Below are 22290 nucleotides of genomic sequence, written 5' to 3'. Positions count from 1 at the left end.
TTGAAATCAGCAGAGAGAGAGGAAATTCTGTCCGAGTAGAAATGTTCCACTCACGATTCAAATCCCAGTCTAATTGGAGCGCTGTCTATTCAGCATGGCGACTAATCAATTCATGGGTACTCGTGCCTCAGCAACGGCACTCGGGGGTTCGTCTGCAACGGCGGCAACAAGCTCCCAGCATGGCGTCGTCACGGAGTACAATGCACGCGCCTCGCAATTAAAATTCAAAGCATCGCTCCAATTCGGAAGCTGTATGAAAAAGGATTTTCTGGGGGTCCTTTTGTACGGGAGATTAAACGTTGGCACACGTCCCGGCGAGTAGATACAAACTAGACGCACGCGGCACGAGTGCCTTCGTTCGTCTTTACAGTGGGAAATGCGCGTTAAGACGCGAGGTTGGACCAGATTTTTTTTATTTCTTTTTTTTTTTTTCATTCTCCTTCTTTGAAACATATTACTTTTGTCACATTGTGACTTGTTACCAAAGCTACGCTTTGTTGGGCACAATAAGGGTCATAGGTTTTGTACATGCGCTTCGTTTTTGTCTTCGCCTTCCGAGCACCATTCATTTCTGAGGCCAGTTCATCCGTGCGGCTATTTAAGAACTGATTTAGAAGTTTCCAAAATGTTTCTAGCAAATGTAAAGGCAGCCAATACAACAGCGCCCAGTTAACGATTTTTTTTTTTTTTAATACGGAACAAAGCATTACAAAACATGTATATCGTACGTGTTGTGTAATACGAGTAGCATTACCCTAATTGCATCATCCATCTATAGCAAGCTCTTTTAGATGATGTCACATGTCATACATGAATCCTTTGAGCTATTTCATCTACTCATGAACTAGCTAAAAGGATTCACTGTAATCGGTCAACAGTGGCACGTTTATTGTAAAAATTATCAAAAACTAGCGGTCTAAACAGAAAGAAAGGAAGTGGACGTACACGAATATCTTCTGCAGCGCAGAACAGATTTCAGAAGATCCTCATCGAGAGATCTCAAAACATGGGTGGAGGATAGAGGAGTAAAGGCAATTACTGCTACGTAGAAGCTTTTTCTCATCGGGATTAGTAGCACGTCACCCAAAAAAAACCCAACTTTTGACTCAAAAATGAAAGTCCAGCGTGTAAAGTTGGCAAAAGAGCATGTCAGTTGGTCTGAGGATCAGTGGAAATGTTTTCTCTGTTATTGTTGGGGTTTTAGGCCATCTAGGCCATTTTCGTCCATGTATATTGTCTGTAAATTGCGTGTTTTGTGGTCGATTTTGTTTTCTGGATGAGAAACCCGAGATTCCGCGAGAAAAAAAACCATGCTACCCTCGCATGAAACCGTCTAACTCACGTTGTGAAAAAGGCACATGAAAATTCCTCACGGCATCGACACGACTCGAACTCAGGTCTTTTTCGCCCGGTGTGGGAAGGACAGTCATCTGCCAACTGTGCTACCCACTAGGGCTTATTTTCTCTGATGAATCAAAATTCAACTTGCATGGTCCAGATGTCCAGCAGGCTGTTAGACGAAGTAAGAGGAGAAGAATTTCATCCTGGCTGTATCGTGTCCACAGTGAAACACTCTGTATCTCAAATGATATGGGGTCGTATTTCACATAGAGGAGTTGGTTGTCTTTAATTCGTGAAGGGTACGCTCAATGCTGAGGCGTACAAGGACATTCTTGAGACAACGTCCCACAATTAGGGATGACTATGGTCGCCAACCAATTGCATTTTTTAAGGACAACTCTGCTCCCTGTCACAGAGCCAAAACCTTAAGTACTACTTCATAAAATTAGCAAAAATTTTAAATTTGTGAAACATTGCACTCTTGCTTAAATAAATATAATTTATTTCGCTGTCTTTACTGTCCACAGGGGCAAAAATGATTGAAGGACAAATCAATTCGCACAATAACATGGCCTGGGAACAGCAGTCCAAACCTCAATCCAATTGAAGATTGTTGGAACAAAATGGGTGATACTTAGAGAGCTGCAGGAGACATTAACCCATGTTTGGTACCATGAGATTTGCCAGGAATACATTCAGAACCTTATCCAGTCGATGCGACGACAATGTGCAGCAAGGAGTGGGCCAATGAAATATTAGTGTGCATTTTGTTTGTTTTTTGGTTATATAGCTGCCCTGGTGTGGGAAAAGTAATGAAAGAATCACTGCTTTCTTCAACTTTTTCTTATTATATGAACCATAAGTAACATGCTGTTATTCTGTAGAAAGTACTTCTTTCATTCTATATTTATGTTCTTCCAGCTATTTATAAAAGATTAGTTGCGATTATAAGGGCAAACAACCTAAAAAAAAATGGGGATGATGCAATTTTTTTTTGAGCACCACTCTAAATATACACGAAGAAATGCAACCAAATGAGCGTCTTTAAAGTGCAAGTATGTATGTTGTGCATTCGGATACATTAACTGGGCGCTGTTGTATTGGCTGCCTTTTATATTTGCTTTAAGGATTTTTGGAACGGCTAAACGGCATTCGGGAATCATGTTTGGGGAGTAACATGGATGATAATGCTCGGCTGTGGAGAAACTACCATAACACCAAGTCTGCCAATTCCAAGAAACCCCTCACGATTGAGGGGGAGGACCTGGAGTCGGATGGAATGGCTGATTTTGTATCGTCGTTAATAGTCGGGGGAGGGAAGTGCAATTTATTGTTTCACCTCTGAATCTCCAGTCACTGGCCCAAAAAATTAGAAAACTATTCGGTATCTAGTAGGGCCACTTTATGCCTGAATTACAGCCTAGCTCGAGGTTTGACCATTCTTCCATCAGGACATTTGTCAGCTGCTGTACTGTGATCTGTACGGAATTGAGAAGCCGAACTGCCCACTCCAACATATCCCAGGAATTCTCAGTTGGATTCAGATCTTAGAAATATTGGGAATGTTCATCGAAAACCATCCAGGTACAGTTTTTGCATGGTGGATAGCTGCGTTGTCGTCTTAAAAGAAACCATCACAATCCGGGTAAAAACGATGAACTGTAGGGTGAAATTGCTTCGATATGACAGAAAGATATTTACTGGAGGTAATATGACCTTCTAACGGTATGAGCGCACGGTCCATACCAACAGAATATATTCCATATTATGATGCGACCTCCAGCCACTTAAGTGGTGGACACGAGACAGTCTGGATGCATGGCTTCATGAGGCCCACGCCACACTTTCATCCTACCATTGGTGCAGAAAAGTGCAAATCGAGACAACACGATTCTTCTCCACTGTTCCATAGTCCAGTCTTGGCGTTGGCGGTACCAGTCCGGTCGAATCTTTAGATTGTTTACAGAAAGAAGTGGCATTCACATAGGCATACTTATATCAAATCCCGGATTCTTCAACTCTCGCCGCATAATTCGAAATGAAATGGGCCTTTCTTTGCCTAAAAGAAATTTTGCAATCAATTGGTGCACTCTGGATCTTCTGTTCTGATGCACAATTCGCTTTAAATTCCTGGAGTTTCCCCTCTTGGAACACTGACTTTTTGCCGGATTTCTTCCTTTTAGAGCTGCTTTCTCCTTTCGTCTTCCAGTCATTGTAGACTTTTGAGATGGTTGCTTTCAATTCATGATTTCTTTGTTTTCCCTATTGTGGCTGCTGCTTAACGTGCTTCAACAATAACACCTTTCTGAAAATCGGAAAGATCACCTGTAGGCCTCAAGAAGTATTTATTTGACAATAAGGAATTTTTTTTTTTTTTTTTTTGTTAGTTGTTGGCGCATCGGCTTCTGTGGCCATAATGCACCTCCCAAGGTTTTTGCAGTACTTTGATCCAAGCCCGAGGCGGGATTCGAACCCGCGACCTTTGTGTTGCCAGACAGACACTTTACCCACTCGGCTAGTCCGGTCGGCAAGGAACTTGTAATCATACCATATCACAACTTACATTTCCATACTGTACGCTTAATTATCTGTTGACGCTAGTTGTAAAAGTTGTCTAAATTTTTGGCCAGTGAGTGTAGGTGATACTGTCCTTGTTCACAATCTGTTTATTTCATAGAAAATGCTCTATGAGTCAGAGGATCATTGTAAAGAAACGTACCATTAAAGCAGGGAAACCCCCGCTTCAAGAAAGGAAGGTATATTTTTCAAGGTCCTTCCATTTTTATCACCTTGGATCCTCTGACCCACTGCCCTGCCGGAGTTCAGGGGATTTCTTGGGAGTGCAACCAGTTCCTGTTTCTTAATATGGTAGGAAGGTATTATTAATACGTGTTGCAAATTGAATTATCTCCAGTGTTCACCGAAGACAAGAAACAGGGCATTATTTATCCACCGTGGGGGGGGGGGGGGTTACTGCAAGATGGCGTCGATGGTCGACCCCATTCCAATTACTTTTAATAACCATCAGGCGTTATAATTTTCTTCGCCTTCTCTGAAAAGGTCAGAAGGGTGTCTTTACGGGGAAAATATCTTAACTTGAATAACCTTGAGATTATAAATTGCGTTAACCACTCCCCCATTTTTCTTTTTAGCACGGGAGGAAACGCGACATCGTGAATGCTGTAGCTATTGTGCATACGAACTATTAGGTATACAAACACACCTAATTGTCCACTGCCGACCCCTTAACAGCGCTGAGACTTTCTCCTCTGATAGTGCCTCCAGACCTTTTTATTTGGGGGGGGGCTGCATTTGTCCGGGAATGAAGCGACGATTATTTATTGTAGCCTATAACGCATGCCTCAGTACAAATAGTGGCGATGTCCCCTATTGTGGGGAATAAGACCGAATAAATGCAACTAGAAAGTTTAATTAGGTCTGCTAATTAATGATATTCCCGTAGGGGAGGATGTCCAAAATTTGTCATCTCCCATTCATGCCGCTTGACAGATGAATGAACGCGCTGATTATACTCACGTGCCATGAACTTCGGTCGGCTATTCTTACGTTGCAGCTCTGTCAGGGTAAGAGAAGTGCCCGCGGGGTGAATGCAATACGAGGATATCTCTGAGCGAGTGTAATTACAGTAGGGGGGGGCATTAAAAAACGCGAAGGAGCAGCTATATTGAATAATATATGTCCGTTCATGGACCTGTTTTAGACTGTAGAAATTAATTTAAAATACAGGTTGTCCGGAAAACTCCTTTCCAAACCTGAAACGTTATTGTACGTAAAGGTAGAGGATATCTTCAAGTTTTTCTTCATCAACCGGAAAATGTGCACGCTGCTGTAGATGGTAGCATAATCGCAAAACTCTATTCATGGCAGAATTTACTAACAAAATTCCATCCTTTTGATTTTGTCGTGGATCTGCTCAACTTTTCTAGATCCTGTTGCAACAGCGTACTGTCATTAGTGTCCTTAACAACCCTGCCAACCTTCATATCGTCTGCAAACGTGGACATTAAGCCTGATATATCATCATCAATATCATTAATGAATACAGCAAACAATGGACCCAACACTGAACCCTAAAGGACTCCACTAATCACATTAGTCCATGAAGAGCAGTGTCCATTGATTACCACTCTGTCTTCTCCCACTCAACCATCCCTTTATCCACAGCAGAAATTTGCCTCCAATGCCACACTGCTCCAATTTGTGTAGCAGTCTTCCATGTGCAACAGTATCAAAAGCCTTTCTAAGATCCAAATATATGATATCAAAGTTATTTTTTGCATCCAGTTCCTTTGTGACTACATCATAGTATCCAATCAAATTGATCAGACAAGACTTTCCCTTAACAAAACCATGCTGTGTCCGAGCTATAACTGAAGTCTTGTCTAAATGATCCTTCAGTGCTTCTTTAATTAGTGCCTCCATTAATTTTCCTGGAACCGAAGTTAAACTAACAGGTCTGTAATTACTCGTGTCACTATTGGAGATACACTTGCACATCTCCAGTCCATGGGTATCTCCCCTGAGTCCAAGGAGTCTCTCATAATTATGGCTAAGGGTTTCCCTACTTTCTTTGCTGCCTCCTTTAATATAACTGGATAGATCCCATCCACCCCAGGCGCCTTTCTTATGTTTATCTTCAACAATTTCTCCTCCACTTTCCTCTCAGTTATTACAAGATTATCTAACTTACTGCCAGAGTTTAATACACTTCTGGCATTCCCCTCGCTGAATAACTCCTGATGTGTGAATGTAGATGCAAAATATTCATTTAGTTTGTTAGCCACCTGAGCAGGACCATCAACAGTTGAACCATCGATATAAAGTGGACCAATGTGATTCATTCCCTTCCTTCTAGAGTTTACATAAATAAAGAAATGTTGTTGTTGTTATTTGGTTTTTAGGAGCATTAGCTACTAAGGCCATATTTCTCCGGGGATATGCGGTGGTCATTCCCTGACCTTTCCGCATCCCCCGTATTTGGTGGTCACGGGCTCGAACCCCGGTCTAATCAAGAAGCGTGTGGTACGCACTGCTGCTCCTGCCCACCTGGCTATGGAGGCACCAAAATAAAAAAACTCTTTGCTGTTTTGCTTTGCATCCTTTCCCAAAGATTTCTCATAATCTGCCTTTGCCTGCCTAATCTCCTTTGTGACTTGGTCTGTGATTCAAACCAGCTTATATCTATCATAGGCTTCCATGTCACCCATTAATTTATATGCATTCCATGCATTTTTCTTCTCTGCCATATATCTCATTAGTTCATCTGACATCCATTTAGGCCTAAACCTTGAACAATATTTCTTAGTCGGTATGAAAAGCCTAGTTGCCTCCAAAATTAAGTCCCTGAAGGCTTCCCATTTAGAATTCAAACTTAGTAACATCATCAGTTGGTCCCACCGTATAGTATTTAAATACTGCCTCAGTCCATCGTAGTCACCTTTGCGAAAGCAAAAACCCTTCCCTTTACCCCTAATGGTAGTTACCTCTTTGAGTAAATCCCACTTCAGCACACTGTGATCACTGCCACCTAGTGGTTCCTTTATCTGCAGATTTTTAATGCATGAAGAATCACTACTGATAATCAGATCAAGAGTATTCCTCCCTCTAGTTGCCTCCCGAACATGCTGCTGTAGAAAACAATCATCCAATAAACCCACAAAAGCTCTCTGGGCTTCTTCTGAAACTTCTTAAAACCAGTCCCATTGTGCTCTTACTGATGTGTGTTCGGCCATCATCTCAGCTGGGATGATTGGTGGCTTCTTCTGCTTTTTTTTTTTTTTTTTTGTTTTAAAACGCATAACAGCGGTGGCAGACCCCAGCTCGTTGAATCCAAGTACGCACTGCGCCTTTGGTAAATTCTGCCACGATTGATTTTGCGATTATGCTGCCATCTACTGTAGCGCGTACATTTTTGGTAGGCTAAGAAAAACTTCAATATATCCTCTATCACCTGGATATGGTTTTAGCTTTGTAGCATATACCCTGTTCACACTATAACGTTTTAGTTTTTCAAGTACCCGCTGATTGTTATGATAATTCAAAGAGATCAACAAGCTTTTGCGATTTGTAGAACTCAAACACACAGTTGGGTTTGGCCAGAGATCTGTACTTTATAATTATCCGTTTTTTTATCCACTTGACTGAGGTTAGCCGACGAGTAACATTAGTCCCTAAGAATGTTTTGAAGAAAACGAAAACAGCGTCGCACAAAAAGAATCCCATTTGAAGTAAAGCGGTGTGGACTTGCTCGAGCAGTCATGCGTACCAAGATGGCAGTCATGAGTCGCGGTATTTCGTTTTGAAGGGGCTAAATTGAATTATACCACGCACTTCCACTGACATCTGCCAGTCACGCGAGCTGATAACAATACCAAATTTCGGATTAAAAACCAGAAATTTCCAGATGAGAGTAATTATTTTACACGGTTGCTTGATTACTGTCTGTGGGGGTTTATCCTTCAGTAACGGCTTTGCTCATCTAGATGCGCAGCCAAATCTTAAAAGAATTTTGTTTATTTAGATCGGTCTATTTTAGTTTTCGATACATACTGCTCAAGATTTTGTATGTTCTTTGTTTTACGAGGTGGTTGTTGTTTGTTTTAGAACACATCTGCGTCAATCACGAGGAATACTGCTTTCCCCGCCTAAAATGGGTCACATCCCCGGATTGAAGAGGCTTTTAAGAATTCGAACTCAGAAGTTGAAACTGCTTGATTGTCATTGAGGACTCAGTGCATTGCACGTGCGTTACGAAGGTTGATTTGTCTATTTCTGGGGGGGAAATCCATGGGGGAACATGCCTCTGGATTTTTCCAGGGGAGTTCCTCCCTGGAAAAAATCTTGTAACCTCAATATAAAACGGAGAATTATATAAAGATATTCTGTGGGTTTCGAATCAAGATTTGTTGTTGTTGAGGTTTTTTTAGGCGCATCAGCAACTTAGGCCCATATCGCACCTTATATAATATGTCTAGAAATTGCGTGCGTTCTGTGGGCGATTTGCACTTTTCTGGACGAAAAACCGAGTTTTCAGGATAAAAAACCATACTACCCTCAGACCGACTAACTCAGCCACATTGTGAAAAAAACCTCACAATTCTTCCGTCGTCGACGGGTTCGAACTTAGGTATTTTCCACCTAGTGTGGGGAGGACGGTGATTATACTTTGCTATCCACGAAGGCTTGCCCTCCCCAAACCTGGTGGAAGACCTGACTTTGAGTCCCGGCGATGACGTGAGGAATTTTTATGGGCTTTTTAATAACATGGTTGAGTTAGTCGGTCTCAGACGTAGATAGCAAGGTTTTTTTCTCCCGGAAACTTGGGATTTTCGTCCAGCAAAATAGAAAATCGACCTCAGAACACGCAATTTACGGACAGTATGGTCTTAGTTGCTGATGCTCCTATAGCCCGACAACAGCAACCACGAAGGCCCAAGATTTGTTCATGAAGACTCTCTAAAACCATGGAAAAAGTTCAGATTCGACCCAATACTCTCCTTATCAGTCTATCGGATTATAAAGAATCAAGGCCTATTTGCCTCAAGTGGGGTTTATCAATGCGCGTTACGTCTTAGTTGTGACATCATGTTTGTGGGCGGGTCACCAGAGATTCATGCTGATTATTGCAAACGCGTAAAGAAATAGCGCATCAGAATTTGAATGAGTCTACAATTATTTATCCGTTGATATGAAGATAGCAGGAGATTACCATTGGATAAAAATTCTCGCTTTTAGTATTTAATATTTGAAATTCAAAGGGTATTTTTTTTTTTTTTTCTGAATTAGTGTATGGATCACGGTAATTCGATAACCTGTTCTGTCTCTTTATTCGTTCCCTTCCGATTAAGTGTCCTGTGTCACGTGACAGGTAAATACGTGACATCCTGACGAACTTCGAATTCGTTTAGTTAATAGATCACGCAGTAATGGATCCACAGATGCACCCATGCAGTCGGAAATGAACGCTAAGCGAACCATTTCGACTCCGATAAGAGACGTCATCGAGATTTATACCATCCGGTCAGATGGAGGGGCATCGTGGCCACGCGAGACTCGAATAGACGAAAGGGATAACCCGTCGGGTTTTAAACTGAGCCGCGCATAAGTGAGGTAGGGAAAACAACTTTTCACCGACTCAGCTGGAAGCCAACGGCTGAGGATTCGGCATTGTGTGTCGTCATGGGAACCCAGTGTACGCGGGTCACTTGGAAACACTTCTCTCGCCAGGTCGGGATGTGCTTTGGAAGTAACACGAACTCGAGATCTGCTTCCGCAGTGGTTGCGTGGAAATACACAACGCATTATGACGCGTGCGCCCATCTACGATTCTCCTTCGCTCCTTTTAGCTGTCAAACGCTTAAATACGTTTCCGGCCCGAGCACAAGAGGTGTCAAGTCTCTATCTGGAAGCGGCCGCTGTGAGAAATTCATCAGAATCCCAATTATCTGTTGTGTAATGGAAAAGGGTGGGAGTTGGTGGAAATTTCCATTTTGATAATTTGAACGAGCAGTTTCCCGCTTTGCTGTGAGTGGCAAAACGGATATTAAAACGTTTCTAATATCCGGTAATTTAACTTTTTTATTATTATTATTTTTTATTTCCGAAATAACAGTTAATATGTTAATAACATGTTAATAACCTCCTAAGAGAGAGAGAGAGAGAGAGAGAAACTACGCGGTGTTATACAAAAAGTGTAACCTTTTTCTCTTATACTTCACATTTTTTTTTTTTTATGATGACATATACTCACTAGCCAAAAAATTAATTAGAAACCTTTGCAATTAATAATCAGTATAGAAATGTAAGTTATCACATATCATTACAAGTTCTTTGGTGTGAGATAAGTATTGTACACTTTCCTGGGGTTTAAAAAAAAAAAAAATCATTTATACTCCGGCACAACAACCAAGTCAGCAAATATTTATCTTATTTAGTAGTCACGGGCTTGAACCCTGGTCCACTCAAAGAACGCGTGGACCGGGGTTCAAGAAGCGCACTCTCGCTTCTGACCACTCGGCTATGTCAGGCCTTAGTCGATCTGGTCATAGAAAACAGGTGATGTTTGCCACTTTTCAGAAAGGTATGATCATTGGCCTCCATAGCCGGGTGGTCACAGGAGCGGGAGTGCAGTAGAACACAGTCTTTTAGACCAGGGTTCAAGCCCCCTGACTGCTGAATACGGTCGATCTGCCAACCAGCACTGGACCAGCTTGGCAGATTATGGTCCATTTCCCTGAACATGAATCTTTGAGGAGGCTTCCATCCTGCAGTGTATTGATAATGGCTGCAGTTTATGATCGTTGCAGCACGTTTAGCAGGAACCACAATTTAGAAAGCAAAGGAAATCACTGGTGTGTCGAAAGAAACTATCTCAAAGATGTACAATGAGTGGAAGACAAAGGAGAATGCAGCCCTAAATAAAAAGGAAGAGATGTGACAAAAAGTCGGAATTCCAAGAACGAGACCGCTGGAATTTAAATTGTGCGCTGGAATAGAAGATTCATTATGCAGTAAATTACTGAAAAATTCAGTTTAGGTAAAAAAAAGACCCATTTCCAACCGAACTGTTCGGCTGGAGTTAGAAGAATCTGAGATTTGGTAGCCGTGTGATTATAATATCCTTCTTTCTGTAAAAAAATCAAAAGATTAGACTGGAGTGGTGCCGCCAAAGCCAAGACGAGTCTCGCGTGAACCTCATGAAGCCATGCATCGTTTCCACCATTTAAGTGGCTAGAGGTGGTATCATGGTATGGAGTATTTTTTATTAGTACGAACTGGGTATGCTCATACCGTTAGAAGATCGTGTTATCTCCAATGAATACGTTTCAGCCGTATCGGGACAACTCCACCCTGCAATGCTCCATTTTATTCAAGATGACAACGCAATTATCCACCATGCAAAAATTGTATCTGAATGCTTCGCAGAACATTCACAAGATTTCCAACATCTACCCTGGCCTGCTGATCCACAGATCTGGACCCAATTGAGATTGTCTGGGAGATGTTAGAAAGGGCAGTTCTCTACAGACCACAATACAGCGGCTTACAAATATCCTGATGGAAGAATGTCAAATCTGGAGCTCGACTCCCTCATACACCTAGTGGAATGTACGCCACGATGTGTGTGGGCTGTAATTCGGGTAAACGATGGCCTTACTAGATGCTGAATAAAAGTTATTTATTCAACGTCTAATAATTTTCCCAGTGAATGTATAATCAGTATTCGATATACTAACCTCTGTAGCCAAAAGATTCGCACCCAATAATTTATAGATTTGTTTCTGGGTTAAAACTCTTGCTAAAATGTTTTGAAGCATATTTTTTATGCAAAGAATTGATGGATTATGTACCTAGCGACAGTGTCTTTTGCAGGTGTCGGAGGGATCAGAACTTTCGAGGTTTAATGAATTTTTTTTTCATAATTGCTGGTTCGCCGCACTAGTGGTCAGCAAACTGACTTAGTGCAAAATGCTCTTTCAAATTACTTTGTGGCCGGTCATACAGCGCTTATATGACTGGTGACCAGTTTGACGTCACTTTAAAACAGCTGAGAGATATTGAATGCCCAGTGTGGGCACAGCTGGAAAAATGTGTACTTCTTTAAGGCTATGGATAATCTCTTCGTAAAGACTTACTGACATGTACAAGAAATAGTTCTACTTATGTATAATAAACTGAACTGTTATTTATATTTGTAATTAAGTCCGAGAACTGCCTTTTAGTCATAAATGTTCTTCTCTACTAGATACTGCTCACCCACTAGATATATCCCTCTAAAATCCGACACCCCATTTTCATCCTACTGAGTCAGTATTAGTAGACCGGCAAAAAAAAAAAAAAAAAAAAAACCTGAATACGAGTATACCAACTCTCTGAGTTCAGTTAACTGCAACCTCAACTGAAGACGCCTTTAAGAATTCTTCATTCTCCTACCAGATTCGAATCCAGATCTGCCGAAATGAGTGATACGTGTCGAATCCACTATCTGTCATGGAGGATGGCATTTAGATGATATTTGTTTAATATCTGGTTTCAAAATATACAGGAAGTGTAATTTAAAAAAAAATCAGGGACCGATTTTTATCTTGAAATTTCGGCTTTGCAGAGCGTTTTTAAAATGAACGATTTTAGTAAGTAGAAATTTGCATCTAAATTTAGTTTCAAATTAGAAAAGAGCGGCCACGAAACGTTGAAAATAGCTTTTGGAGAAGATGCTAAGTGTCATTCGAAGACTCTTTCAGTGAATGGCAGTTTAAAGAGTGCCTCTTGACCGTCGAAGATGACGTTCGATATGGCCGCTCTCCAATTTTTAAAAGCCAGCGATTCAATGCTCTTGAATGTTCGTGATCGACGTTCAACTATCCCTGAAGTTGCTAGTGAAATTGGTATGATTTGGGAATGCAGCATTTCAGTTAAGTTTCTTGCACCATTGGTGGTGACCCAGAAACAATTGAAATTTAGAACTAACCTTTATTTTTCATTTACCATTTTTTTTATTAAATAATCCATAGAGGGAGTCCGAAACCATTGTGACATTCACATTAACTTTTTCCGAGATTGAAAGGCGTCATCACATGAGAAATCACCTTAACCGAACTAGACGCGCAAAAAGAAACGAAACCAAGAAAACCGCAAGCCATTTCGAAGAAGTACACGTCTGACACTAAGCTACTTAAACAAATTTTCTCATTCGCTTTCATAGCACTATTTCAACCCCTGACGCGTTTGTTGACCAAAACACTTATAACTAAGCACTTTCCCTTCCTACCTTAAGTAAGACATCAAACAAGCAACCGTGTTACATCGAGCAGCCAAATCTACACACTGTTTAGCTAAGAACGTAAAACACAAAAGAAGTCACATTCCTGCGGTCCGGTCCAAACTGTGATATGTTTGCCTGCACACTTAGGGTGGACAAGGAAGTATTCGGTGAGACAAAACATCGCAATACGCAGAAGCGTCTTCTGCACCACCTTTCACTGCCGTCACATGCTGAGTTCCTTCGCCGGAGAGAACAGCAAGGGAGGGATAAAGAGAAGCGGGAAAAAAAAAAAAAAATGGTCGTGCCCCCTCGTCTGTCAGAGGGGCGGACATATTTGGGGTAAACTTGTCACGTTAGGTGAATAGCTGCTTACATGTATGGGGACCATCAACCCGGGGAAGGCTTACAGGGTCCTGGTTGATTTTGTACGGCGAATTTCTAAAGTTACCTCGCCAAGTTAAAGGGTCTGAATGGACCGTTTGAACACTAGGAGGTGGTCTGTGATCCCCTGGCTGCCGCATAGAGGGCTGAGAGAAAGGGGAGGTACGCCGGGCTCCTTATACATCTGCTGTCGACGCAGACGATTGAGCTGTTAGACTATCATGACAAATAGGGCCACTGTGACACAGTAAGCCGCTGTCCTGTCTTCCACAGTTTGATCGATTCATGCGCCTTTCTTATATCGTCACTGGATGTTTCTACTAAGCTTGGGCGTGACTTACTGCACATCCCATGGGACGTTATCGCTCACTGAATCTGAAGATCAGCTCCGGCCCCGTTTGCCATTGACTGTTTGTTAGCTATTGAGAAATTTCCCCGTTCTTGTAGATCTTTGCATCACCGGATACAATGAAGAAAAGATGTGCTTTAATGTATCTTCCCATCCTGAGAGGACCACCTCGTCCAGCTTTACAGAACGTGGTTTGTCCGCGTGACTACGAGCCGTAACGGGCTTCGTATTATGTCACTCCGACTGTAGCAAATATAAAGAGTATAAGGGCATGTCAAAGAGCAAGATATAATACGGCTTTACAGCTCATCAAAAATTTAAAAATTGCTCTTTTTTTTCATCAGCATCATTAAAATGTTTTCCACAGACACCTCTTTAGAGATAGGATGAAGCACAGTTACATTCTATACCAGAATAAAAAAAAAATGTTTTGAATGAACGAGGGAAATGATAAACATTGTATTTAAGTTCCTTTTTCATTCCAAGTTCTCTCAGAATTTTTCGGACTTCTTTGGTTTCTTGTCTTACAAGTACCAGATGTCTTTTGGGATACAAGGTGTACCATGGTTTCGTAGATTGTGAACTGTTCTCACTTCAGCAGACTTTGATTTGCTGTACGTCATTTTCGTTATTGTGGGTAGTTTATGTCCAAATTGCTTCTTGAACTGGTTTGCAACTTCTGCAGCATTTTCATACTTTGCATGCCACTTTATAATTTCAGTCGTCTCCATTATGAGGTTCAAATTTATCTGAAATAATGAAAAAGATTATAAACTATTTTTAAAATAACTTATGCATACCGTACTTACATTAGCAGATATTAAAATTAGTTTCTTTACTTATGTACCACCCAGACTATTTGCCAAAAGTAACTGGAATCATCTTCCAAAATTTATTTGGATTAATGCCCGTTGTAGAATCTTTTCAGCCCTTGTTCAGCGCGCTATGAAGGGGCGGGTGTGGACCTGCAGACTGCCTTTCTACTTTAAAACTCATCCCCTTATGTCTTGAGCGTCAGCTGAAAAGGTCATCTGTTCCGGAGAGTCATGTTCAGGTTTGGTCAACAGAATTGATCGTGACTAAAATGGCTTTCCTGTAACCGGCATAATCCATAAATTTGTTTATGATTGTGCGACATATTTTGGTATTGGGTTACTGCATCGTTGTATCGAGGAAACTCCCACTCACATCGTTGTTGTGAGTGGGAGTTTCCTCACTTGTCACTCGTTTAGAGAGGTCAGGGTCCGAATCCCGTCGATGACTTTGGGAATATCTAAAGGCCTTTCGATCGCGGTTGTATTTAATCGATTTCAGGCGGAGGAAGTGGGGTTCCCCTCGTGAGCTATTCCTGGTTTTTTCATTCTCGCACATCATGCAAATCGGTCAGTGAACACACATCTGTACAGACGTAATATAGGAGTACAACGGTGCAATATGGTCACAATTTTGAAATTGTTCTTTTCATCATTTTGTATTTAATTTGTACACGTGTATTACTGTTTCAAAAGATGGAATTCCACGTGAAAAAAAGTTTGGACTGATTATTAAATCAGCAACAGTTCACCAATCAGTGAGGTCCAATTGTTCGCAGTCAGAACACTGAATTTAAATAAAAACAGTAAGCTTTGTAAGTGCTCTACTGTTTCGATGTAATTTATGCCAGGAATACTTGCTTAAATCAATTTTCAGGAGGGGGAAATTAAGGCAAGGTCATTCGAAAGGGGAGGACATTTCGAATGAAAGCAACCATACTAAAAGCCAACGAATTTTTTTTTTTTTTCAGATTCTGGCTTGACTGATTTTGGATTCTAAGTAGCGTATCTTCTCAAAGCGATCGATCATCAAAGAACACTACTGTTAACCTCTGATAGGTATCAATTACTGGCAAATTACGGTGATACAGGCTCGAGGGATTGGTATAATGAAAGGACGGATAGCTTGATGATCCCCGAACCATTCTGCCCAACTATAATTTGTTTTAGCCCACAGTTCAATGAATATTAAAGTCTTGTAAATAGGGTGGATAGTGCGCTGAATAGGGCATCGGGACTGTACAGTATAGTAAGAGGTCCTTGCGGATCAGCGATTTTGAACTACATTTGGCCATGAACTTGTGGTTATTGGTCCTGCCTGTAGTCATCTGTAAACTTGACAGTATCGGCTAATCTCTACAGATGGTACTGACAGAGATACCAACCCTTATTTTTTTTTAAAACTCTTCTGCGATTGTGTACACAAATTCCTTTGTGAAATGAAATGTTAGAGTTCTACGTACTATTTTGGAGTTCGTTTCTCACCAAAAAGCGAGAAATGTGTAATGAGCAGCCCATCACTATGGTAACCACGAAAGGCTACCGTTATTTTTTGAACACACGCCAATCCTGCAGTCACGCACATATATATTCACATCTGGGCCTCTGTGTGGACTATTTGGTCCACTCGACCTCGAAGTCAACATTATATTTAGAGAACTATGGCGTCCGTGTGTACATATGTGTTGCAGGTATGGTCTGCTGACCCCGTCGACTATTATGCTATTGTTTTGCTTTTTTTCTCTCTCCTAACGTTCATAGTTCCGCTGCTATCGTGAGAACGCGTAAACGGAGAGTCATTTTCCCAAAGTGAACCTGTTTTGGCCTACTTTAAGCGTCGAAATTACAAACTATAACAATGAGTCATTGGCTGTTAGAAAATGGACACTTGTAGCCATTGCTAGGTAAATGGAGGCTTTAGGGTAAATGGTTCATGAATTGCATGTTTCTCATAATTCTGCTGTACCTCTCTTTGGAATGCTTTTAAAGCGTTCATTTTCTAACCAGACAATGCTGAAAACCTTAGCTTCATTCAGAATGGGACTATCCTGTTAATGGTTCTTTCAACGTCTCATTTCGAAGCAAAGGACGTAGCACTTTCCCAAATTCATGTTACGTATATTTACGTCCAGATGGCACTTCTGGACACATGCAGTATATAATTACCATAAAAAAAAAAAAAAAAAAAATCGCAAGCGGCGTATCAAAGTAATCTTACTGTGAGTGGAATCTCTGAAATCAAACTTAGCTTCAATAATGATGACTGTATGATATCCAACCACTCACTACCACCGATAGAAAAACTTATAGGCATCCAAAAGGAAAGGAAATCAAATGAGCAAGTTGTGCACAGTGGTAGGAGAGAAACAGCTGGACGTTGAAGAATCTTTATTCTCGTTTGGATGGCAATTCGCTATGAAAAACTGATAAATCATGTATGTTAATGATTTACTTTTAAAGTCAGTGACGTCACGAATCAGGGTGAGCGTTGTAGGGGCGCCAGAGACAGACCATATCGCGCTGTATACAATATTTCTACAAATTGCGTGTTTTATGGTCGATTTGTCTATTTTCTGGACAACAAAAAAAAAAAAAAGTTACCCTCGCCTGAGACCGACTAACTCAGCCACTTTGTGAAAAATGTCCATAAAAATTCCTTGAGTCATTTACGGGATTCGGACTCGTGTCTTTTCCACTCGGAGGCGATGCATAAAAAATCCCAGATTTCTTTGAGGCACCTGAAACAAAAATGTCTACTAACTGACCATTGCATAAATTTTTATTTGCAGTAATTTGTGTAATGGTTAATTTGCAACCTTTTCTTATACTGAAGTGACGAATAAAATTTACTCTTCTTTGTTTCATTCATAATACTTTATATGAACGGAATCATGATTTCACCATATTTATGTGATAGTTTTGTTCATGATTTCATTATATTTATGATAATCTTGTTTTTTATATGTAGATATCAAGTGAAGATTTATTTGAGTGAGTTTGTTTGTTAGGGGGAAAGCAAAAGAAATAGTGTAGAGTTCGAGTTATCCGAAAGTTTTTTTTTCGGATAACTCGAATTGTACAGTACTTCAAATGCTATCTGTCATAAAAACCCAGGGGCGGGGGGGGGGGGTAAAGGGATATATTCCCCCTAACCATGCATATAAGTGTTCCTAGATCTATCTAAAAAAGTACACTCAAAAACCTGGTCATTATATCCCCCCCTTACGATGATACCTGGATACGATAGTGAAACCAATCGTTGGGTTGCGAAACTTAAAAAGAATTCAATTTCAGTTTGTCCCAAGCAACAGTGCAAATTCGTAGTTGCTATACCTAGGGGACCAAGGTGTGAAATAATATACTCTGTAAATTATGTGTACAATTATGTGGAAATCGTTTTTTCTGCTTTTCACAACGAACAACCCCGAGTTTCTGGGAGGCCAGATACGAAACCATCTCCCATCATCGATTAATTCGGCCGTTGCATGGAAAAACCAAACGGCACAGCAACTGCCTGGAATTTTCTAGTAGTTATGCCCAGTGATTTCTGTTTCAATTATCTGTTATTTCCTTATGTGAGATTTAAATTAAAAGGTATAAATGCCATTTGCACTTTTCACCGGAGTTATCTTTATCGAATCGGATTCTCTAAAGTATCCACATACACGATGGAATTTTTATGGCCACAAGCAATGGTGGAAAACTATCATCACGTCGCACTTCTGGACATGCCAAACAATACATCGTTAAGAAAGAACGATAAACTGTAGTCAAATATAAGGAGATATTGCAATGCTTCGCTGACTTGACAAGGGGTCCTCTCACAGTTTACGGTTTGTACAGAGGAAATAAACCTTTTTGTCGATGGATATCGCAATAGTGGAACTTCATGTAAGATGCTTTCAGTAAATTGAACGGAGAAACAACATCAAATCTTAATAAAAACGCTTTATTGGCCATACATCATCCAGTGTTCCAACGAACAAGTTACAGAATGGGAACCACATTCGACAAGGGCATGGCAGCTGTGGGCACGACCGGAGTCGAGGAGGACAATTCAAAATAGCCTCATCTGTCGCCTAACCTATTTCGAAAATCAACCAAAATTCTCTTTTAGTTGTAACAAAAAGCCGAAATTAGATTTATAATTTTGGCCCATTTGGCACATCGCGTATGAAAAAAAAAAAAATCTGCAAATTCGAAATTAGGGAAAATAAAAAAAATTTCATGGAAGCATTTTTCCTCCAGTCGTAACCCCCCCCCCCCATTCAGTAAGCATTTTCAACTGCAATGCGCTATTCTGTCGACGCAGCACCTAATATGAACACACACATCTCATAGACGATGGTTAATAAATAAAAACTCAGGACTCCCAATTGCCGATTCCTTCTACAAGATTCGTGAGGTACCGAAGGTTAGTTTCAAGCAAAATCCTACCGTCCATAACGTCTATTTTTTAAACATGATTTTGTATTCGTTGCCACTGATCGCCATCTGGCGGAGAATCTGTTTATTAAAAAAAAAACAATATAGCAATGTATTAAAATTGTAAAAAAAATAAAATAAGAAACGTTTGAAATAGCTGCTGGATTGGTGATCGGAATAAGTCGAGCATGATTATAAGCATGATTTTAACTGGAAATATCTTAATTTTTTCTTTTATTTTTAACATTAAACGGAAGCAGACTAGAAATTCATTATTGGGCGGTTTCCTCCACTGCCACACACAGCTTCCGCTGTTTCGCGATTTTAATGAATTTTCGATGGGGCGGCATCCATTAACGAATGCTCGAAACACAGGTCGTTCGTAATTGCCGATAAAAGCGGGGGAGTTCAGACCGGTAGGATACATGGCGCACGCGAACTAATACGTTTCGGTATCCCATTGAAGCGAGCATGAAAAGCGGTTATTGCTACACTGGGTTAGAAAGGTTGGTTAAGGTCGTAAAAGGGGTCATCGGTAAAAGGTCATTGGGCGAGGTGAACTTTCCGATGGCCACTGAAAAAGTGTGTCCTCGTGGCAGCACATGGCACAGTAAAAAGGACGGCTCCGTAAGTAAAAATACAAGTCACTCTGGGAGTGTCTCCTTGTGTTTGGTCTCCGCGTGTTCCTCCAGTCGTCTATCGAAGGCAGCCGTGAGAGGCAACGCGTCGTTGCCGGAGGTTAGCAAGGGTTGGTTGTCTGTACGGCATTTTCGGGACTTCGCTCTGCGATGACCTCTGAACGCCGCCGATGAGCGGCGGCGGTGGTGGTGGTGGTTTTAGCCGGAGTAGTTGCGGGAGAGCGGAAAGGAAGGCTGTCACTCGAGACTCTGCATGAGGATGTGCAGTTCCCTGAACGACTGTCCCAGCTTGCCCTGCAGCGTCTGCCTCTTCAGGAGGAAGGCTCGGATGGACAGCAGCTGATTGTAGCAGCTCATGCACTTGTTGTACCTGCAAGAAACAAACGCTTCATTAAACAAAAGACCAACTTGAAACAGATTCAACACACTTTGCAATTTCGTTTCTATGCTGTCTTAATCATTAAGTTTAAGCAAGATTTAAGTTTATTCTAATACTTACGTGCGCAGAACAGACACATACAAAAATACACAGTTCGCTGTGCACAATTTTAACACGAAAAAAGGGTGCCCAGAACTATTTGTCTGTTGAAGAGAATCCGGCAAGAGACGACTTTTTACCGCTAAGGATAACCTTCCGTAGCTACCGACCGTACGATAAGGTCGATAGTCTGCAATCTTACTATATCGTGTTCATCTTTTGTTGGTTTTTACTGATCACGACTTACTGCAAATCAAACTTAATATGACAAACTACCAAGGTTTTATTATTTTCTTAAATCCACCTTAGATAACCTAACCTGATTTCATAACATTATGTTTCTTGAATGCATAATTAAAAGCTAATCACTGATTATCCTATTTTGGGTAACCTAAAATATCAAATCCGTGATATGGTGCTATTTTTTTTTTTTTTTTGTATTCTTTCGATCTTGTGAATTCTTCTGACCGTGTGTGGTCGTTCTGGAGTATAAACAGGAAAACAAAAGTGGCCAAACACAAACAGCACTGCACTACACTAATTTCTGGCCATTTCAAATTCTGTATCATCACAGTGTACCATGGTAGGTGTTGTTGTTGTAGGAGCATCAACAACTAAGGCCATATTGCTCCGTGTATATTGTCTGTAAATTGCGTGTTCTGAGGTCGATTTTCTGTTTGCTGGAAGAAAATCCCAACCTTACCGGGAGAAAAAACCATGCTGTTCTCGCCTGAAATCCGACTAACTCAGCCACGTTGTGAAAAAGACCCATTAAAATTCCTCCCGTCATAGACGGGATTCGAACTCGGGTCTTTTCCACCCGGTGTGGGGAGGATCGCGATCCTACTAACTATGCTACCCACGAGGGTACCGTGGCGGAGTTGAAGCGAAGTTCAGGAGCAGCCGTACATAGGACAACGCATGTCTATACAAGTGTCCAGTTATCTTGTTTTGGTAGCATAACCTTATTTAAATTAGGTCAGGCCACCTATAACATGATAATTGGTGGTTAATTTTTCAAATTAGAATTTAAAATGCAATGTTACTGATAAATTTTAAGTTAAAGAAAAAAACTTAGAAGTCTGTCACAGACTTTGACTGAGAACAGTCATCGACAGAGGTCAATACGAGACGAACATCATAACGTTAAGACTGTCGAGCTATTGACCCATCAATCACATCGAAGTTACGAGAAAGTAGTCAGTAGCGTTAAAAAGATTAACTCTTGCCGAGAATTCTAGATGAACTTGAAATCAACTATGCACTGAACAAAATCTCTGGGACTTTCATCAAAAGTGGGCTTCGGAACATATTTTAATTTTTTGGAGAGGGGTAAAATCCGTTCTGGCCGTTACATGTCATGCGGGGACACTACGTAATGAACTCTGTATTCGGTGTGCGTCAAAAACAGATGCCATCTGGCGTATTACGGCAACGCACCTGTTACTATCTGCTTGTGTTTGTACGGTGTATGCTTCCACATACACACAATGTTCTTTTTTTTTTTTCCCCTTTTTTTTTTTCCACGCGTACGATCACAGCTGAACTGGGGTCATGCCAGATGGTATCTCACTGGGAACTACGGTGGGAGCGCATGTCTGTACACGGCTTGTAACAAGGTGGACGGAAGTGGCGTCGCATTTTCGAATTATGAGAACTGCGAGCAAGCACTTGATTCTACAGTTCCGCTACGCTAATTTCTCTATAGTGTCGCAAAGTCCCTAATTACGGATGCCGGTGAAGGTTCGGTACGGGGACGAGTTCTCACTTCGAACAATTCAAACGAGTCTCTCAAGTGGGGGTTGTCCTGCAACTCACAGTGTCTATCGCTATATGCATCTTCTGTCTTAAAGTAGCACCAGACCAAGATGACCTTTACCCTTGGGTAGACAAGTGCCGGGTAGACTACGAGTAGATATATTTTTGTGCAGTAGAAGAGGCTGGCGACCGCCCAGTGTTCAGAAAAGGGTAGCATGGTTCCCAAAATCAACCGATCTTGTATTCCGCGTGATGGCACATCCCCCTTTCATGCAGATTTTTTTTAACTTCAAAAATCAAAAATGACCCACTGGAAAAATTGTCAA

The 22290-nt window shown here is 41.1% G+C and overlaps 1 protein-coding gene across 3 annotated transcripts in view; it reads right to left on the bottom strand.

Moving 5' to 3' along the window:
• Positions 1-18925: 18925 nt before the first annotated feature.
• Positions 18926-22290, bottom strand: part of LOC150082590 (katanin p80 WD40 repeat-containing subunit B1-like) — a 300395-nt gene continuing 297030 nt past the window's right edge. For all 3 annotated transcript variants that reach the window (XM_090377540.1, XM_090377538.1, XM_090377539.1), the window contains one exon: positions 18926-20098. In XM_090377540.1, coding sequence (XP_090233666.1) covers positions 19966-20098 — 133 coding nt within the window. In that variant the 3' untranslated portion in view covers positions 18926-19965. The remainder of the gene's footprint in view (positions 20099-22290) is intronic.

Source organism: Mastigoproctus giganteus, chromosome 7 (genome assembly GCF_048544385.1).
Source record: "Mastigoproctus giganteus isolate SK-2022 chromosome 7, ASM4854438v1, whole genome shotgun sequence".
Classification (NCBI taxonomy): Eukaryota; Metazoa; Arthropoda; class Arachnida; order Uropygi; family Thelyphonidae; genus Mastigoproctus; species Mastigoproctus giganteus.
This window is presented reverse-complemented; position numbering and strand designations above follow the sequence as displayed.